General features: G+C 41.6%; 1 protein-coding gene across 5 annotated transcripts; it reads left to right on the forward strand.

Annotated features, from left to right (window-relative positions):
- Positions 1–413: 413 nt before the first annotated feature.
- RCHY1 (ring finger and CHY zinc finger domain containing 1) lies at positions 414–19,157 on the forward strand. 5 transcript variants are annotated; one of them, XM_075565360.1, is made up of 9 exons: positions 422–592; positions 8,534–8,653; positions 10,604–10,719; positions 11,369–11,447; positions 13,125–13,169; positions 14,160–14,218; positions 15,110–15,136; positions 16,810–16,930; positions 17,705–19,157. In XM_075565360.1, exons 1-9 carry the CDS (start codon positions 488–490, stop codon positions 17,831–17,833), a joined length of 801 nt encoding a protein of 266 aa, XP_075421475.1. In that variant the 5' UTR covers positions 422–487; the 3' UTR covers positions 17,834–19,157. The 5 variants fall into 5 exon arrangements, with proteins under 5 accessions (XP_075421496.1, XP_075421475.1, XP_075421507.1 ...); XM_075565392.1 differs by lacking the exon at positions 422–592 and adding an exon at positions 614–686; XM_075565364.1 differs by lacking the exon at positions 422–592 and adding an exon at positions 684–756.
- The last annotated feature ends 1,317 nt before the right edge of the window (positions 19,158–20,474 follow it).

Consider the following 20,474-nt stretch of genomic DNA (forward strand, 5'->3'; position numbering starts at 1 on the left):
GCCGACGTCACGATATTGTTTTTTTTCACTCACACACACAAAAAAAAATAAAAAAATATATAAATATATATATATATATATATATATATATATATATTATACACATAAGTACACACGTGTAAAAACACACCGTGTACATGACTGCCTGCATTGATCTACTGTATATGAATTAGCGCACACTTGCCTGTTTGCATTATGTACTTATATATATTACTCCTCCCCTCCCTCTCTCCCCCCTCGAGTCTCCTCCCCTCCCTCTCTCCCCCCTCGAGTCTCCTCCCCTCCCTCTCTCCCCCCTCGAGTCTCCTCCCCTCCCTCTCTCCCCCCTCGAGTCTCCTCCCCTCCCTCTCTCCCCACTCGAGTCTCCTCCCCTCCCTCTCTCCCTCTCCCTCCCCCCTCGAGTCTCCTCCCCTCCCTCTCTCCCCCTCGAGTCTCCTCCCTCCCTCCGGAGCCTCCTCACCGGTGTTTCCGCTTCCTCCAGTCACACATGGTTATGGCTTTAGCTTCCAGCCGCTCCTGTCATCCTGCCTCCTCCGGGGAGCGGGAGGTGCCGGGCGGCTGCGAGCATTACACCCGCGGCTGCCTGCTGAGGGTGAGGGGCACCGGGGCAGGATCGGGGAGGGGGGTGTCTGACCCGAGCTGAGCCCACATGGGACCCGACACAGGATTGTGGGCGACAGGGCCATGTATGTGGCGTGTGGGTTGCGTAAGATGACGACACCTTATGTGTGCAAGAGTGCACCCTATTTGTGTGAGGTGTGTAAGAGGGCACTTTATTTGTGGGTTGTGTGTAAGAGGGCACTTTATTTGTGGGTTGTGTGTAAGAGGGCAGGGTGTGTGTGTGTGTGTTGTGTTTAAGAGGGCACTTTATTTGTAGCTTGTGTGTAAGAGGGCACTTTATTTGTGTGAGTTGTGTGTAAGAGGGCACTTTATTTGTGTGAGTTGTGTGTAAGAGGGCACTTTATTTGTGTGAGTTGTGTGTAAGAGGGCACTTTATTTGTGTGAGTTGTGTGTAAGAGGGCACTTTATTTGTGTGAGTTGTGTGTAAGAGGGCACTTTATTTGTGTGAGTTGTGTGTAAGAGGGCACTTTATTTGTGTGAGTTGTGTGTAAGAGGGCACTTTATTTGTGTGAGTTGTGTGTAAGAGGGCACTTTATTTGTGTGAGTTGTGTGTAAGAGGGCACTTTATTTGTGTGAGTTGTGTGTAAGAGGGCACTTTATTTGTGTGAGTTGTGTGTAAGAGGGCACTTTATTTGTGTGAGTTGTGTGTAAGAGGGCACTTTATTTGTGTGAGTTGTGTGTAAGAGGGCACTTTATTTGTGTGAGTTGTGTGTAAGAGGGCACTTTATTTGTGTGAGTTGTGTGTAAGAGGGCACTTTATTTGTGTGAGTTGTGTGTAAGAGGGCACTTTATTTGTGTGAGTTGTGTGTAAGAGGGCACTTTATTTGTGTGAGTTGTGTGTAAGAGGGCACTTTATTTGTGTGAGTTGTGTGTAAGAGGGCACTTTATTTGTGTGAGTTGTGTGTAAGAGGGCACTTTATTTGTGTGAGTTGTGTGTAAGAGGGCACCTTATTTGTGTGAGTTGTGTGTAAGAGGGCACCTTATTTGTGTGTGGAGTGAGATGTGTGTAAGAGGGCACCTTATTTGTGTGTGGAGTGAGATGTGTGTAAGAGGGCACCTTATTTGTGTGTGGAGTGAGATGTGTGTAAGAGGGCACCTTATTTGTGTGTGGAGTGAGATGTGTGTAAGAGGAGGATCCCATCAACTTATATGGAGCAGTTGATGTGTATAAGATGGTGTTGGCTCAGTAAAGTATTTGGCAGTAAACGTGTGTTGTTGGGGAATACCATTAATATTTGTGGGACCTGAGGTTGCGTAAGAGAATATCCTAACATGCTATCAGGACTAGCTCAGATTACCACTGAGGTTTTTACAGGGAAATCCCAGTTACGTCTACATGGGAAATCTAAATGTATAATCGGGGGATTGGAATATCCTAAATATGAGTGATAGCCTAGCTGTGTACAACTGCCCCTGTGAATCCCCCTCATTCTTATTCAGCAGTTATTAAAGGCCAAATTAGTTGGACTTTGGTAGATTTGTTCTTTTTAGTGGAACAATTTTTAAAGGATGAGGCCATTGAATATCACTGGCCAGTGTGACTGCATTAATATTACCCTCATTGTTTGCAGCCTCACAAGATGTAGTATTTCACCATTTTATACATAAGTTGTGCCCACAGACAGTACAATTAGTACCTTGCGTGCCCATACGGCACTAAAAGAGACATGATTGAGAATTAATCCTGTTATTTAGTGGAGTCTCACAGGGCTGACTAAAAAAATACTTGTTTTTATGAATTTAATAGTCGGGAACCTGAAATGTAGTGAATTGCAATCTTTGGACCTGGATGGCTATGGCCTCTGTCTCATTTGGGTGCTGTACTGTCTTTACTTATCATATAACTGAAATGTCAAAGATTCCAGTAAAAGTTGTTTTATAAACATTAATGAATGGTTTATATCTAACTTCCACTGTAATAAAGCTTGTTTTGCACACGTATTGATTAAAATGCATTTGAACTAAGCTCCACTGAAGCTTTGGGCAGGTTGCGAAGAATTCTCTGCTTCTCCGAAATGCATTCTCTAACTCTTTTATTGTAAATAAAAGGTGGGCATCTATTGTATGCACACATTTCCTGGTGTCTCCCCTATACAGATTGGGATACCTACATAGGCCCAGATGCGCACAAGGATTCTAAGCTTCAGTATACCTTTACACACCATGAAAATGAAAGGAAGTAAATGGTGTGTTACAGCTTGGCACATTTTTGTGTATCTGGGCTATAGTCATTACAAAATAGGTCTGTTGCGTACAGTGCTATATCTATATCTCTCTATCTATCTCATCACATTGAAGTTGTGTTCTCCTTAATGACCATATAGTTTAGCCTGTGGACAAGCAGTATTCAATATATAGCTGATGGTTATAAGGTACTCTGTAAACTTTAGGAGGTCCCTATCCTACAAGTCTTCATACATTAATGTTCTATAAACAGAAGTACAATTTGGAGAATACAGAAAGGGGTAGATCATGCAGTAGGATTGGGCTTTCGTGTTAGCTGTCAGCTTTTGCTAGATGGGATTGGTGAGAAAAATGTCTTCATCCCATAACATGTTTTTTTAATTCAAGAGTTATGGTGGGGGAGGATGCACTAGTTTTATTTCTAAGGTGTGTTTGTATTGGGGTCAGGGAAGGATTTATCTCCTCTGAACAAAGTGTCTTTTAGTAACGCTCCTACTATAGATTCATACTGGGTGACTTTGTGCCAAATGGCTTCTCAGTATACACTAGTGGCAGCACTGTACTGTAACACTATGGGGGAATTTCTACAGATGTAGCCAGGGTTATTACTTCCCCTGCACATTATAGCAGGAATATTCTGCGATATGGCCGCCATTAAATCCTAAGAAAACTGTTTTTCTGCATTATAACATGCTACATCTGTATATCTCTAAAAGTGTCAGTTTTTGGCCTAAAATAGACTTCAATTAGGAATTGTCGACCTCAAATTTGCCGCAATGGCTGCTTCAGCAGATCTAGAACAAGGCCTTATATGACCCAGATACAGTTACAGAACTGTACTAGAGCACTTGATGATATCAGCCGGCACCAGCAATACACTTGACCTTGATTATTTTATTTATAAAATGTTTTACCTGGAAGAAATACATTGAGTTGCCTCTCGTTTTCAAGTATGTCCTGGGCATAGAGTTAAGACAAATAATACATGGTTACAAATAGTTACATAAAAGAACAGGGTATACATTATATACAAGACATTGCATGCACAGTTAAAGAAAATATATAGCTTATGAAACAGTTACAGACCAGATTAAAATGTGACATCCTTCGTTTTGAAAGAATTTAAACTGGTGGTGTATGTGAGTCTCCGGTAGATTGTTCCAGTTTTGGGGTGTACGGTAAGAGGAGGAGCGGCCGGATACTTTGTTGAGCCTTGGGACCATGAACAGTCTTTTGGAGTCAGATCTCAGATGGTAAGTGCTGCATGTGGTAGCGGTGAGGAGCTTGTTCAGATAGACGGGTTGCTTGCCCAGAAAGTATTTGAAGGCAGGACAGGAAAGATGAACTTTGCGCCTAGACTCTAGTGATGACCAATCTAGTTCTTTGAGCATTTCGCAGTGATGTGTGTAGTTGCATTGGAGAACAAAACGGCATATTGAATTGTAGAGGGTGTCAAGTTTGCTAAGGTGGGTTTGGGGTGCTGAGCCATATACTATGTCTCCATAGTCGATAATTGGCATTAGCATCTGCTGTGCGATACGTTTTCTGACCAGCAGACTTACAGAAGATTTGTTCCTGTAAAGTACACCTAGTTTGGCATAGGTTTTGGATGTCGGCATATCAATGTGCATTCCGAATGTTATGTGGGAGTCAAACCATATACCCAGGTATTTAAAGCTAGTAACAGGAGTTAGGGTGGTGTTGGCGTTGGTTCTGATCTGGAGCTCAGTCACTGGAAGCTTTACAAATTTAGTCTTGGTCCCAAATACCATTGTTACAGTCTTGTCAGTGTTTAAAAACAGTTTGTTTTGGGAAATCCAGTTTTCGAGTCTCAATGTCAGACTGAAGTACAGGCATACCCCGCATTAACGTACGCAATGGGACCGGAGCATGTATGTAAAGCGAAAATGTACTTAAAGTAAAGCACTACCTTTTCCCCACTTATCGATGCATGTACCTTACTGCAATCATCATATACGTGCATAACTGATGTAAATAACGCATGTGTAACAGGCTCTATACTCTCCACGCTTGTGCACAGCTTTGGTACAGGTAGGAAGCCGGTATTGCTGTTCAGGACATGCTGACAGGCGCATGCGTGAGCTGCCGTTTGCCTATTGAGCGAGATGTACTTACTCGCGAGTGTACTTAAAGTGAGTGTCCTTAAACCGGGGTATGTCTGTATGTGTTGAAGGTCGGAGAGGCTATGGCTGTGTGCATATAGGTTTGTGTCATCTGCATACATGTGTATTGAAACTTCCTTTACAAGCTGTGGGAAGATCATTGATGAACACTGAGAAGTGTAGGGGCCCCAGAACAGAGCCATGCGGGACACCACAGGTGATATCCAAGGGGTTGGAGTTAGAGCCTGAGATGGACACATGTTAGGATCTACCTAATAGGACTGAAACCAGTTTTAAGCATGCTGCCCTATTCCAGAGCTCTGGAGTTTGTTAAGCAGGATAGCATCATCAACAGTATCAAAAGCCTTTGCAAAATCTAGGAATATTGTACGAGTGAGTTGTCCCCGTTCCATTCCACACTGGATTTCATTGCAAACTTTTATCAGGGTAGTTACGGTGAAGTGTTTGGGGTGAAAACCAGATTGGAATTGGCTAGGGAAATTTGTCTTGGTATAGTAATCGCTAAATTGGGAGTGGACACATTTTTCCATGACTTTGGATAGAATTGGGAGAAGGGTGATAGGCCTGTAGTTTGAGACAGTGTTTTTGTCCCCACTTTTGAAGATTGAGACAACTCTTGCCGTTTTCTAGGTCTTAGGGATATGGCCTGGAGACAGGATAGAGTTGACTATGGAAGCAATTGGTTTGGCAATGGCTGGGGCATCAAGTCTTAGGAACCTAGATTGTAGTAAGTCAGGTCCACATTGGCTGCTTAGTTTTAATTTGAGGAGCGCTTGTGTAATCTCCTCTTTGGATACTGGGCCAAATTGAAAATTGTGGGCAGTGTTGGGACGGCGTGGGACTATATGGGTACTCCCGGATGAGAATCAGGTTTGTGGTTTGGGCTGCGTTTTGCTAATAAGTTAGTGGCACACCCCACAAAGTAATCATTGAATGCATTTGCAATGTCAATGGGGTTTGTCAGAGTAATATCCCCCTTGGTTATATTACTTGGTTGTTGATGGTTAGAAGGCTGGAATATATTGTTGATAACCTTCCAGAAGTTAGTTGGGTTTGATGTATTCTGGTGGAGATTGTCAGAGTAATATTGTGCTTTTGCATGCCTTGTTTGCCTTGTGCACATGTTCCTCATGCATCTGTAGTGACCGAGATCCTTGGTAGTGCCAGTTACTTTTTAGCTTTTCCACAAGGCATCCCTGAACTGGTAGAGTGCTATAAGGTCAGTTGTGACCCATGGAAGGTGCCCCCCCCCCACTGTACCCTTATTCTGCGTAGTGGAGCATGGGTATCACAGAGTTTTAAGAACTCGGTTTGGAAATAGCCGAGCGCAGAATCAGGGTCGGAAATTAAGTAGATTCTGTGCCAATGGCAGTTGGTAAGGTCTGCCAGAAACTGTAGTGGGTTAAAGTTTCTAAATGATCTAGTGAGGAGAACTTTAGGGCTTGATTGGGGCGGTTTAATTTTCCTTACACAGTTCACTATTGCATGGTCACTGAAAATGTCAGGAAGGATGCCAGAGGATTGGATTCTCCTGGGATTTGAGGAGAGAATCCAGTCTAGCAAGGAATGGTTGTGTGATTTCAGGTTTGTCCGTGTGGGTTAGGAAATGAGTTGCGTTAGGTTAAAGCTGCAGTTCAGTCAATATCCTGCATGTGTGTTTTTTTTAATAAATCAGTTCTGTAGTAAGAAAAAATACTTTTAGCATTTTCTGTTTAAAAAACAACAACTTTTAAAGACCAATTTTCTTGTATTCTATTTTAACAGCCATTTGCTAAGGCACTGCCCCTTCATGTCCTGTCACAAGCCCTGGCACACCCCTTTATCAGCCCTGCCCTCCTAGCACTTGTCAGTGCAGGATTGCTCATGAATATTCATGAGCTTCCACTGACAGACAAGCAGAATATAAACAGATCCCTTCACTAATTATGTCACCAAATTTCGACCTATCAATACATGGAGAACGAATTGACCTGTAGCTATACAGTTCTTTAGGTAATTAGAGATTGCACACACAAAACTATTGAAGTAAAAAAAATAATAAAAAAAAAAAAAAACTGACCTGCAGCTTTAAGCGACTTGATTTGTATCTGGATTTTGTGGTTTTTAGGGTCAAGCCAATTGAAGTTGAAATCCCCAAGAACTAGCAACTCACTCTTCTCATTCAGAGAGGAAATGAAGCCAAGAAACTGGATGATATCAGTCAGGGATTGTAGAGGGGCTTTAGGGGGCCGGTAGATGCCAGCAAGCAAGATGGGCTTAGAAAAGGGGAGGCAGATTCTGCCAACTAGGATTTCAAAAGAGGGTGGGCTTGTGGGGCAATTTAACAGTGTAAATTGTAAGGTGTCTGCAATATAAAATAACACCCCTTCTCCTCTTTTTTGACCTATCTCTCGTAGAAATGGAGTATCCCTGAATGGCAATATTTGCATTGGGAGTTTAGGGGTTATCCATGTTTCTGTAAGAGCGATAGCTTTGGGTTTATGCATAAGGCACCATGCTCTCAGTTCATCCAGTTTTAGCAGCAGGCGCTGGATATTTATACGGGCGACATGTAGCCCTTTTGGAATTTCAAGGAGGTATTCTCAGCGGTATGGGACAGAGTTGAAATGGGAGGGCCTGGGTTAGGTTCAATATCACCTGCTAAAGAGCGTAATAGTATGAGTAGAAATTTGAGTAGTTGTTTGCAAGTTGTAAATTTGTTATGTTTTCCATTTGAGTGTGCAGTGGTTGGTGTGCTGCTTTTCAGAGTTCTCCACCAACATTTAGTAGATAGTGCAAGGCTTTTGAGTAGTCCAGGGTGTATGGTGATGTTGGGTGTGGGCCAAGAGGGAGTAGTATGTAGTGGATAGAGGGAGTAACATTTCCATGAGGCCACGAGACAGAACAAAGTTGAGATACATACCAGGTTCATTATGCCAGAGGTAGGTAATGCTGCATGGAGCTGTTGTGAGCCACGTGTGTGCGTAGACTAAACAGCAGGGGTGTGCCTTTTCCTTGTCAAATGTTTTGCTGCATTGCAATGCTAGGGTCTATTTAGGGTTTCAGTGGGCTGAGTGGGTGTGGGAGGTAGTTGTGTGCGGTCAGTTTTGGGAGAGGCTGCAGTGAAATACGTTGTAAAGGGGTGGGTTAAAATGTGTAGGCTAACAAGCATGGGATCATAGTGTGGTTATATAAGCCCACCGTTTGTTTCCTTGTGTAGAAGAGTTTGTAGGAAGATTAAGTCCCCAGTCACACTAGAGTCTAACTATATGTTCTCACTTAAAAGACTCATTTTAAATGCCCCCTCCCCAATAAATCAGCTTGTTCCAGTTGGTCAATTAGCAGCGGGTGGGGTTAGGGGGGGTGGGGTTAGGGGAGGGGGGCATGTAGGAAACACCTTTTGATATTCAAACATAACAAAAGATCACTAATATATTCTTTTAAAACAGGACTTGCAGATCAGGGACATACCAAAAGATCAATAATACAAGCTTGCCTGGAATGGAACCTTGCTTTGCCGTAATGTAAAATGCTTTGCAATTTTCTTTAGTCCGGGTCTGACTAGGAATCTTGTGGTTTCATGACAATCCTAACTTGTCTTTCAGGCTCCTTGCTGTGGTAAGTTTTATACCTGCCGCCTGTGCCATGACGGCAAAGAGACCCATGTGATGGATCGGTTTAAAGTAACACAAGTTCAGTGCGTGAGTTGCAAATGCATTCAGAAGGTAAGAGGTGAAAACTCATGTCATGTAAGACCAAACTGATCTACAGTAATTGCACATTTTTGCATGTATTTTTGGGGAGCATGGCCCTCTATTTATTTTTCCCCCACATGTAAAGACTTTAACAGAACAATGAATTATTTGATTAATTCTGGTAGGTGATCTATATAAAATAAATACATTGCAGGCCAATCAATTTCTACAAAATATAAAGCAATGTACATTGCATGTCCATGCTTAATAATAAAACAAAAAAATATTTATGTACAAAATGTTACTTAACGTATAGAGTATAGCACAACAAAAGACGGGAGCCCAACTACATCCAATTGACAAAACATATATGGTAATAAGTATAAAGTGTAAATACTTCAATAATAATATTTTTCTTGGTTATTTAGTTAAACCCTTTGGCCAGAGCGTCATAAGCCTGCATACCACGTCAAGGTATAATCCAATTTGCAGGTCCTAACACTAAATCTGTGAACCTTTCCTTTTACCTTTGTATGAGGGGGAACAACCATACGAGGTCCTGTTCATACAACAAAATGCAAAAAACTCCCAAATGAAAAAGGTGGGGAGAGGTGAGCTCTGGGAGGAGGGGCCACCTACCTCCAAACAACTGTGCCAGTTAGAACTTGAATTAACACAAACATTCCCAATAAGCTCAAACCCCAAACACCCACCACATCATATATATCTATACCTATATATCTGTATCTCAAAAAGAGTGCTACTGAGCGTGACAAATGTATACAACAAAAGACAGGGGTGCCCAATGCTACATCCAATTGACAAAACATATATGGTAATAAGTATAAAGTGTAAATACTTCAATAATAATAATAATTACTTGGTTATTTAGTTAAACCCTTTGGCCAAAGCGTCATAACCCTGCATACCAAAAGTCAAGGTTTACATTTTGCTGTATGAACAGGACCTATTATGGTTGTTTCCCCTCATACAGAGTTAAAAGGGACGGTTCAGTGTAGTGTTAGGACCTGCACATTGGGTTATACCTTGACGTTGGTATGCAGGCTTATGACACTTTGGTTAAAGGGTTTAACTAAATAACCATGATTAATATTATTTAAGTACTTACACTTTATATACTTATTACCATATATGTTTTGTCAATTGGATGTAGCATTAGGCTCCCCTGTCTGTTGTACACATTTGCCACTATATATTGTGTTGGGTGTTTGGGGTTTGAGCTTACTGGGGATGTGTGTATAGAGTATAGCATACAGATGTCCATTTGCTGCTGAGTGCCTCATTGTACTCAATGACATTTCTTAACACAAGTGAAAGTATTGTGGGACATGCAGAGATGTAATTGACAGTCCTGGCTTCACAGTAGTTCTGTAAGGGGAAAAGACCATTGATCTCTCGCGGTAGTAACTTCATACCTATTTGTGTTAAGGAACACAATGTTTATTGTAAGGGAGAACAGTACATTTATTGAGATCACACAAAGATAAGTGTATATTCTCTTTTACATGAGCAAGCATTAGCAAAAAAATAAGCCAGCCCATGTACATGGTCCTGCCTACTCTTGCTTACCTGAACCGTGGTCTCCTCCCTTCCCCAAATAATGTTTTCGTGGTTCGCTTCTACCGCCAATAGGGAGTCGATGGGACTTTTTATGTGACCACAGGTTAGCTCTTGGGGACCCATTGTTCAGGTAAGCTTAACCCCCCCCCCAATAATTTTGAAGGGGATTACTGCTTTAAAGACTCTGTATGGAATACAAATCACAGATCCGACTACAATTCAGATGTCACATGGTGCATTGTTTAAATGTTACCGTTATGCCAGTTCTCTGTTTCCTTGGTAGGGACACCAAAGACAAGAGTACCATGTAGTGTCCATAATTAGGCAGGTGACTTAATGGAAATAACATGCTCACATTTTGACCACAGTTGTATTTATTTCAATTGCGTTTGCTTGTAGGCTCAACAGACCTGTGAAAGTTGCAGCAACGTCTTTGGTGAATACTACTGCAATGTGTGCCACCTGTATGACAAGGAAAAGAAGCAGTATCACTGTGAGGGATGTGGTATATGCAGGTAATGTACAAACGTGGCAGGATGCCATTCCACGGGACAGAGAGAAAGTAAAATTAGATGCTGACTCGAAGCAAGTAGGAAAAGTTGATTGAGAATGTGCTTTTATTATCTTAGATTACAGATAACTGCAACCTTGTGATAAAACGAGCATTACAATTAATACCAGGTGGTATGTCGCCACACGTCTCATAGTTGCCCAAAAAGGCTAGATCGGAAGACATACAAGTAGAGTCACAAGGTTATTGTAATGCAATAACAATTTATATTATCATATCAGATTAAAGAAATGGCTTTTTAAATTACAATTATTGAAAGCAAATATTTTTATTATGTCAGAAGATTTCTGTGTTGATGTAGTGAGGAAAAAAATATTAAAATTGTAGTTTTGTTTTTTGGTTACTAAAGAAACATGCTTTGCGCAGGTAACTTCCCTTAAAGGATTCATGAGGTGTAACTGTCTCTGGATTAAAATAATATTAGAATGTTGGAATTCACCCTGGTTCTATGGAATGGAAGTGTTCTCTTTGAACCCTGTGTGTTTGCATTTTGGGCTTATTCTGGTGATGCTTGTTTGGAATTGCACGGTTCTTTCTTTGTTGCTTTTAACTGCACTTTTTAAAACAGTTTTTTTTATATACCTCTCCATTAGGATTGGTCCAAAGGAAGAGTTTGTACATTGTACAAAGTGTAATTTATGTTTACCCATGCACCTCAGAGGAAACCATAAGGTAAGGGATATTTTAAATACTTTCTTATTAAAGCTTTATCTCGTGAATCTGACAAATAAAATGAATACAATGAACATTCTCACTTCTCACACTTACAGTATGTGAATAAGCTTAATAATTACAACATTGTATTCTATTGTATGTCTTTATTTATATAGCGCCATTAATGTACATAGTGCTTCACAGTAGTAATACATGTTGTAATCAAATAAATAACAGATAATATAAATAACAGATCATGGGAATAAGTGCTTCAGACATAAAAGTAACATTAAGGAGGAGTGAATAATAACAATAAAGTGCGCAACCCAAAAAACAACTTAAACGTGTTAATGACTGTCTAGTAGTGAACCATAAAATTAAATCCTTGTATACTCTTGCTATGTTAAACAAAATGTGATGCTATATAAGGCACAGTCCTACTGTGAAAGTGACAAAAACATGTAAACCATACAAAACCGTTGGTGTCGGCGTGTGCTGCTATAATTAAAGAGTGGCTCGGCACTCCCACGAACTAGAAGATAAAAAACAAGAAAAAACGCAAATGGTGAAGTATATCAAAGTCAATGTATTAGTAATAAAAAGGTGAGTATTCTGCGTACATCAGATATAAACAGTAATCGCATTTACGTGTAATACACGAATTTACCACACAGCAATCATCAGGGTTGGTAGTCTTGGCGGTGTAGCACCAATGGATCGTCTCCTGCTGTTAATCGGGTGTCATCTGTGTCCCTCATGGCGACGGCGATCTGTGGTCAGCATCCACTGCGTCCAAAGAGTCAGAAACAGTAACACCACTTGGAAAGTCTGTCCTGTGTTGTACACCGTGTGCTCGTTGTACACCGGGTGCTCGTTACAAGTAGAAAAGTTCTTGTGGCGGGTAACGCTGGTATAAGGAGGTATATTCCCACCGCAGTCTAACTGACTGCCGCACAGCAGTGATGTTCCGCCTTGGTGGCCGCGCACTGTAGTGACGTCACCCGTAGAGCATGTGATACCACACGGAGCTACCTCCGTATACCAGCGTTACCCGCCACAAGAACTTTTCTACTTGTACTTTTGTACTTTGCACTTGCGCACCCTTGCCAGCTCTCCTCAGCGCCTAGCACCCGTCCCCACCCCCGCGCTCGGCCCAGGCGTCAAGCCGCTCTGGATCATGTTACATCACGTTGCTATGGTAACGTGACGTTCCGTGACCCCGCAGCGTCATTTTATGCCGTGTTACCATGACGACGCGTCGCTGGAAGGTACGTTTGTTATAGAGGCCTTGCGCGACCCCCCGACAGTTAATATAAATGCCTGGGAGGAGAGCGCGGGACCTCTATAACTGCTGCGCCCCCCGAATTTGCGCACCCCTTGTCTAACAGACTGGGCTGCTCATTATAATGCATAAGGGACAGCATTTTGTTTAGTCTTTTGCCAAAATGCATACACTTTATGACTCTGTGCTGGAAATTAGCATCTCCCTATACCTTTTGGATTCTACCAGCACAAGCTCACCTAGCACTGAAATGTACAACTTCAAGCGGTGAGCATGTTCCCATCTGTAACACAGTCAGTTGTTTCAATTCTTGGTCGTCAACCCTCTGTATGTGTTTTAGTTTTACTGTGTCTTATGTTTTGAAAATTTTATTTTCAAATTCCATGGTATAATAATCCTGATTGTTCTTCTAGTGTATAGAGAATGTATCGAGACAAGACTGTCCTATATGTTTAGAGGTAAGTAAAATAACATCTGTACTCTGTGTATGGTCTGTGTTTTGTACCGTAGGTCTAGACAGGGAGGAGGTTACAACTGCAATTCTGATTGTAAGGCTGCGCTTATATAGCCGGCGACGCGACCAATGACGTCGCCGTCGCAAAAGTTGTATTTCAGGTTTGAGAGACGTCGCTGGCGACAAGGCCAGTGACATCACCAAAGGGGAGGGCAGAGTGCAATAGGCGCTCTGTGCTTGGTTTAGAGGCACATGTGGCGACTCTTTCCAAAAATCAAATATCAGTGACAACCAGATTTCTGGTAGCACTGTCGCTCGGTCGCTTTGTTGCCGTCGCGTGCACTATAAGCGCCGGCGACAATGCATTTGTTTTGACGCGATGTCGCCGGCACTATAAGCGCAGCCTAAAGCGTTTCTGAAAAATATGGACTTTATTCAGGCAAATTGCTGCAGTCGTACTTGGTCCCTTCTCTAAGCAAGGTTTTAATGTTCACATTACCTCATTGTTCTCTTTTTTTAATGTTATCATAAACTGCACATGAAAGTACCTTTTTGTATCGCTCTTTAGCAAATAAAAATACTTTTGAGCACATTCAGATGTCTTGACAGGTCTGCAACCCTGGTATTCCACATGATCTCTTAGAATACAATGCTTCAACTGCAGCTAGGTATTCTGGGAAATGACATGCCGATGAGCACTTGCAACATGTCACCTTTTTAAAAAAAATCTAAATTTTCTTGGCGCATAGTTTGAGCCTTGTTTCTCACTCCTGTTTCATTGCAATTTTTTTTACATTAAAATGGGGTGTTAAAACTTGAGCCTTCATTACTGTAGTTCCGTATTTATACAAAGTTCACAACATTTTGTTAAATGAGCCAGCTCACCAGTCTAAAGCCATAAGACCCGAATGAGTGTGACTGTAATATAAAGGTGTGGTAGATTAGTTGCAGAGAAATGTGAATTTAATGATTTTTTCCGCCCCTGTTTTTAAAGGACATGCATACCTCTCGGGTTAGTGCTCGTGTGCTGCCCTGCGGGCACCTTCTCCACAGGTAAGAACTGCTTTCATATTATTATTTAATTAAAAAAAATAGACCTTTAAATCACACTACAGGCTGCATTGCTTTTTTTAAATTGTTTTGTAATTACAGGATTGAAGCACGGGGTCTCCGGAGCTGAACTACAATAATTTCAGCTCTGGGGACCCCCTGCTTCCAGAGATACCTGCCTCCGCAGGGGTGCCGGTATCTAAGCAGCCAGGGAACAGTGTGTCTAATCAAATGGTGGCTTAAATGTCCCGCGGGCCAATAGGAAGCCATGACATCATCCGCTGCGGCTTTCTATTGGCCAGCGTGACCGGAGCATTTAAACTGCACAGAGATAATGGCAGCGCCTACGGAGATGAGTATCTCTGGAAGCAGGGGGTCACGGAGCTGAAATGAGTGTAGTTCCGCTCCGGAGACCCCCTGCTTAAATCCGATAATAAACGTTAAATGCGCAATGCAGCATGTAGTGCTGCTTTAATAAGCATGTTTTTAAGTCTCCTGTCTTCTTGCACATACAGCACAATATCAATGCACATTGACGCGCCAATTCTGTCTCTTCTGCATGGTCTTAAATACCTTCCAGTAATGTTTAATCTTCAGAAATCATAATAATTGTAAAAGACGTCATTGAATTGATGGGTAGCATGGAGTTGGTGACGTGAGGTTGCTATAGTTTTAATGTGTGCTCATACACTTGTTGTAGCACTTCATATTAATCAATTCAAATTAAAAAAAAAAAGCACCGTACAGTATATACTGGGATAAACATACTACAGTACAATTCTTTATAGTGGATTGTCTGTTGTTCTCTGCCAATGTTTTGTCTAATCACCTGCTTCGTACATTCTACTGAGTATGATTATGGAAACTAATGCCGTGTATTTTTTTCCTCCCCAGCACATGTTATGAGAATATGTTTAAACAGTAAGTGTATTACATTTTGCTGTTAAATACCATTTGCACGTCCCCAAAGAATAGGCTTAATACTAAATGAAATGTTTTATCCCAGCCAGTCTTTTGCCCAAAAGCTGGGGACTTATTCAATTGAATATGATGAATAACAACACACACGGATGTATTTTAATGTACACTGTCATTTATTGTGTTCATTTTGAAAAAGTACCTTATGCTGCAGGCCAAAACCTTGGTGAGCCTATACATCTTTTCTTTCATTTGATTTCAGATGCTCCTTTCTGCTGACCTATGTTCTGATTGAGGGCTGGCCTTCATTTAGCCTGCCTGGTCACCCAAATTTAATTTCTACAGAAACGGAGCCGAGATCTGTCTAACAGAATGATAGAAAGATGCACTAGCATTGCCGGAGGAAGATGCACACAGACATACTTGAAGACATAGACTTGTAACCCTCCCTGCCCGGCTTCCACATCAGGGTGTATTATATGGCTACTCCGTTTGGGTTACCTTGACTCGGGGTGCTGGATTCCGGCGGCTGAGCAAGGAGGGGGCAAGTTTGTAGAATGAGCGCTAGGAACTTTTTGTCTTATTCAGGGCCCCAGACACAGGGACTGCGAACCACATATTAATACTGTTTCCTTATTGTTATCGATGCTATATATAGTATGTGCTTCCATGAATGCCCACACTTAACACTCAGAGGGAGGTGCTTAGTTGCTTAGCTGTTCTGAGACCCGGGATACCCTTCTGTTTTATCCCGGTACTGCTACGTCCATTGGGAATTCAAGAGGGACCTATATAGGTGACCCCAATACATTTTGTCGGTGCAGGAACTGCCACTTCTCTGCAGCCGGAGAGGACTGTTAATACAGATCCGCGGTTAGTCGACCCGCCGACACCCAGGAGTCCTCATTACTGAGGCCCTCTGTGGCATGCCGTTTGTATACTTTGTATCTTAATAATAGCATGTTCTTGTATAGCGCTGCTAGTTTTACGTAGTGCTTTACAGAGACATTTTGCAGACACAGGTCCCTGCCCCATGGAGCTTACAATGTATGTTTTTGTTGCCTGAGGCGCAGGGAGATAAAGTGACTTGCCCAAGGTCACAAGGAGCCAACACCGGGAATTGAACCAGGTTCCCCTGTTCCAAACTCAGTGCCAATCAGTGTCTTTACTCACTGAGCCGTTCCTTCTCCTTATCTTATATTGGACTCCCTAAATTTTCTGGGATCCTAACTTAATCAGGTTACTGTCCCTAGCTACAACATAGTAAAGTAGAGGGAAGCAGGGCCTGTTCTATTGTATTATGAACATCCCTATCTCTGCTCCCCGAGGCTCCACTCCTATTGTCCTCCAGGAACCTCCCTTCTCAAACTTTTCCCTCCCCATATATACTCTCTGTGATGTCATGGTTCCATGACAAGACAAGGTGGGACCCGGTACACACTAACCATACTAGTATCCCTTTAGAGGAGGAGTTACAGAATGATATTGAATCATAATAAACTCTTAACAGTTTAAGAAACATGAATAGGGCTGCAAAATATTCCACTATTTTCGATTTGTCATTATTGCAGGGTGTCTGTTCTGTAGTAACAGATTTAGTGGCAGTGCATGTCTTACACACTGTCATATCCTGCTCTGATGTGTGTTCTAAATGCATGTTTCATTACCTGTTACAGAGGGTACAGATGTCCGTTGTGCATGCGCTCAGCATTGGACATGACCAGGTACTGGCGGCAGTTGGATGAGGAAGTTGCACAGACGCCAATGCCACCTGAGTATCAGAATATGACTGTTGAGGTGAGTGCTCTCAGCCATCTGGACCCCACAGTTCAATACACGTGTTAATATACAATGTTAGCGTGTCATTGTACATGTTGATTCAATATTATTCCTAAATACCACGACAACAGGAAATACATTTCCTAACATTTGATTTTGAAGTGGAAAATGATGTGAAGTTTCCTTGGAGATGCCTTGTTTTAGTGATTTAACCTGTTTGCTGCTTTGCAGGTCCCACTGATAGTGAAGGGGTTAAATCAGGAGTGGCCGACTCCAGTCCTCGAGGTCCACCAACAAGTCAAGTTTTAAGTATATCCATACTTCAGCACAGGTGGCTCAGTCAACGACTGAGCCACCTGTGCTGAAGCAGGGGTATCCTTAAAACATGACCTGTTGGTGGCCCTTTGAGGACTGGAGTTGCCCATCCCTGGTCTAAAGGCTTTGTGTGGCCCTATAAGAGTTAACCTGTGGCCCCATCATTACCTGTTCTATATTGTCTGATTCACAGCTGTTTTCCGTGTTGAATTGTTCATGGTGACATATCCGTAACTGTGACTTTTAGCATAGGCAGTGGGATAGAAAATATCACACTTTTCCCTGGGCTGCCACACCTCCCTTATTGAGCCACAAATGTCCTTCCCTGTGTGTTTAAAGTAATGTGTTTTACTTTACAATTTTGAAGAAAAAACACCTAGCATTTAGTATGTCATCCTAAAATGTCCAAGCAATGTCGCGTTGTTCTTGTAAATATGATGCGTTCGCTTGAAGTTCTTCACACTGTAATTCACGCAGATTCTCTGCAACGACTGCAACATGAGATCAACGGTACCCTTCCACCTGGTGGGAATGAAGTGTGAAAGCTGCGAGTCGTACAACACTGCGCAGGAAGGAAGTCTGGCAACCCGGCCACCCACTGAGTGACCTGCAGGAAGCAAGCAAGATTATAGATATAGTGTTAGATATATCATCTTAAAGCAGCAGTTTCGCGTTGATATGCAAATGTTTTTGTTTTTTTGTTTTTTGTATCTTCTTGCCCTTTCCAATGTTGTTGTTGTTGTTGTTTTTAAATCTGATGCGTTTGACGTATATATAAAGTGTCGGGGAGGTGAAAATGGACCTCTCCCCAGAGTGTAGTGCAGTTACCACGGTAACCGCAGAAGCTTTTGATTTTAAGAAAATCATTATTTTTTGCTATAAAAAAAAAAGTGTGTATATGGGGAGATTGCTGCATTAAATTGTTGTTGTTTTTTTTCTCTCCCTCCCCCCCCCCCCCTTTTCCTCCTCCTCCCTCCTCCCTACCCCCCTCCCCCCCCATCCTCTGAATCTTTAGCTTTCAAGGTTACAATGGTGACCTTTAGGCTGCACTGGGGGACTGGAGGCCTATGTACTAGGTGTCGCAAATGGCTTTATTAGAGCAAAATTGGCACAGGTTAATTTCAATTGCACTTGTGTGCAATTATGTGCTAAGCTCAAGTTTTTATCTGCGCCAGCTGCATGAAAAATACATTATTTTCATTTTGCTTTGACACACAGAAGTGAACAGCACTTGGCATGCAGATATTAATGTTATGCACTGAAAAATAATATTTACCCCGCAAACCATTAAGTGTGTTAAAATGGACTGGGAAGTTCAGCTTGGTGCCATCGCTAAAAAGACTCTTAGTAGTGTTAGTGCAGAATTAAGTTGCTAAGTAAGAATGAAAGAATAGATTGGACTTGGCACGGGTGTTTCATTATATAGTTTGAAAACGATACATTTTGTTAAACTATGGCACTAGTTAGAAATAATATAGAAAGTGCACATAATTCTGTTTTCATTGAAATTGTATCAAGCAGCGATTCAACATGAGATGTCTCATCTGATGCACCATACGTACGAAGTCACAACGGCCTCTATATGGTGCACATTTCTCTGAAGTTTTGTATAACTTTTTAGCACTGGTATTTTTTACAATAAATGTGAAAAATGTTTTAACCCCTTAATGCAAATGCTTCTAGCATCAGATTAAAAAAACACATTGGGAAAAGCAAGAATAATTCAAGTAAGTAACAAATGCAAAAAAATGTTTGCGATTAGCACGTACTGGACTGCTGTTTTTAACCTAACGAGATTCCTTGTGTCACGGGAAGGCCTTGATTAATGTTTGTATTAATTGTATGTGTTCAAAGTAGACAGTAGTATGAGGCTTTTATTTTTCTTTGTTGAGATTGCTTTATAATAAATATTTATTCAGGAAAAACGTTACTGTGCTTGTTGGTTTAACTTGTGTTACAACGCTTATCTGCCCTTCACTAGGTGCCATAGTTATATGCAGTAGTGTTTTTGTGGCTTATGCAGTATGTCTTCAGTGCTTTGCAGTCTCCTGTGACATACAAGGTTTTCGTCAGCAAGGACAGAACCTCAGCAGTCGGAGAGAGCGGTCTTCCGCTTCATGGTAGGGAGCATGCTAAATTGTACCAGGATACTATCTATTTGAAAGAAATCCTCAACAAATTATTGCATTATTTGCTTCTCCCAGGCGATACATGGTGCATGTACGGCTTCCCTGGTGTCCATGTATTTGGGGACGAGAAATACATTTATTTTTATCTCCGTAGAAACCAATGTATGTTCACAACCAATTTTCCTTATGTATTTGCATGTATTGTATTGAGGAAGCTGGCAAGTACTTGATTACAAATAGAATACATTGAGTTTTTATGCCTTCTGTCCTCCAACACCAAATTAATTTCTAGCATTGCCACTTCTTTTTATTCATAGATTACTGCCAGTGTCCTGTGGCTGATGTTGAAAACCTTGCCTTACCAATTCTCTTGTGTCCAGAACACTACTGCTATTTTAAAAGAGATTATATTTTTTTTAATTGTCTTGGCACCAAGTGGAAAACAAAAAGGGCAAATAAATGCAATGTTCTTTAGTGTTTGGAGACGTCTGGAATAAGACACTGAATGCGTGTGGATGTCAATGTTTGATTTGGTTGCACATGCCAACTACTGCTATGTAGTACTTTACATATAGCCCACATATTTCCTAGGCCGTGAGACACCAGGCGTCAGATGAAACCTTGGGGCTATGTATCAAAGCTTCCCGGCTGCAAAACTGGAGCCAACAAAGCTACAAAGAACCAATTGTGTAGTATTTAACATTTATTTTATTATAAATCTGATGCTAACCTTTTGCATCACTTTTGCAGCTGCAGGGCTGAGACTTGGCCCCATTTGGGTGAATGAGCGGGATGGCCTTTCTATAGCATACCACCTGTTTGTAAATGTAATTGCACCTTTGTGAAGAGGAGGCTGCAGGGTTAATGTAGCATGTTTTGTGGAGGCAACAGGTTTTGATTTGACAAAATACACCTGACACAAGGTAATTCATAGTCACCCAACTGGACTACGCTTTAGAAAATGGATTCACGTTTTTGTTTTTTTTGTTTCAAAGTTTTTTATTAGGCATTTATAACATTTACAGCTTTTTGAATATTTGTCAACATTTTGGCCTAATACAATTTTTCTGTTTTTTGTCTGAGGTGGGGGAGAAAGTCCCAACATTCCCCTGACCTGG

The sequence above is a fragment of the Ascaphus truei genome, chromosome 1, assembly GCF_040206685.1.
Source record: "Ascaphus truei isolate aAscTru1 chromosome 1, aAscTru1.hap1, whole genome shotgun sequence".
NCBI classification, from domain to species: Eukaryota; Metazoa; Chordata; class Amphibia; order Anura; family Ascaphidae; genus Ascaphus; species Ascaphus truei.

Coding starts and splice junctions, on each gene's coding strand:
- RCHY1 (XM_075565360.1), top strand. CDS start 488: ATGGTTATGGCTTTAGCTTCCAGCCGCTCCTGTCATCCTGCCTCCTCC. Junction 13,170..14,159: donor ACTGTCCTATATGTTTAGAG/GTAAGTAAAATA, acceptor CTGTTTTTAAAG/GACATGCATACCTCTCGGGT. Junction 14,219..15,109: donor TGCGGGCACCTTCTCCACAG/GTAAGAACTGCT, acceptor TTTCCTCCCCAG/CACATGTTATGAGAATATGT.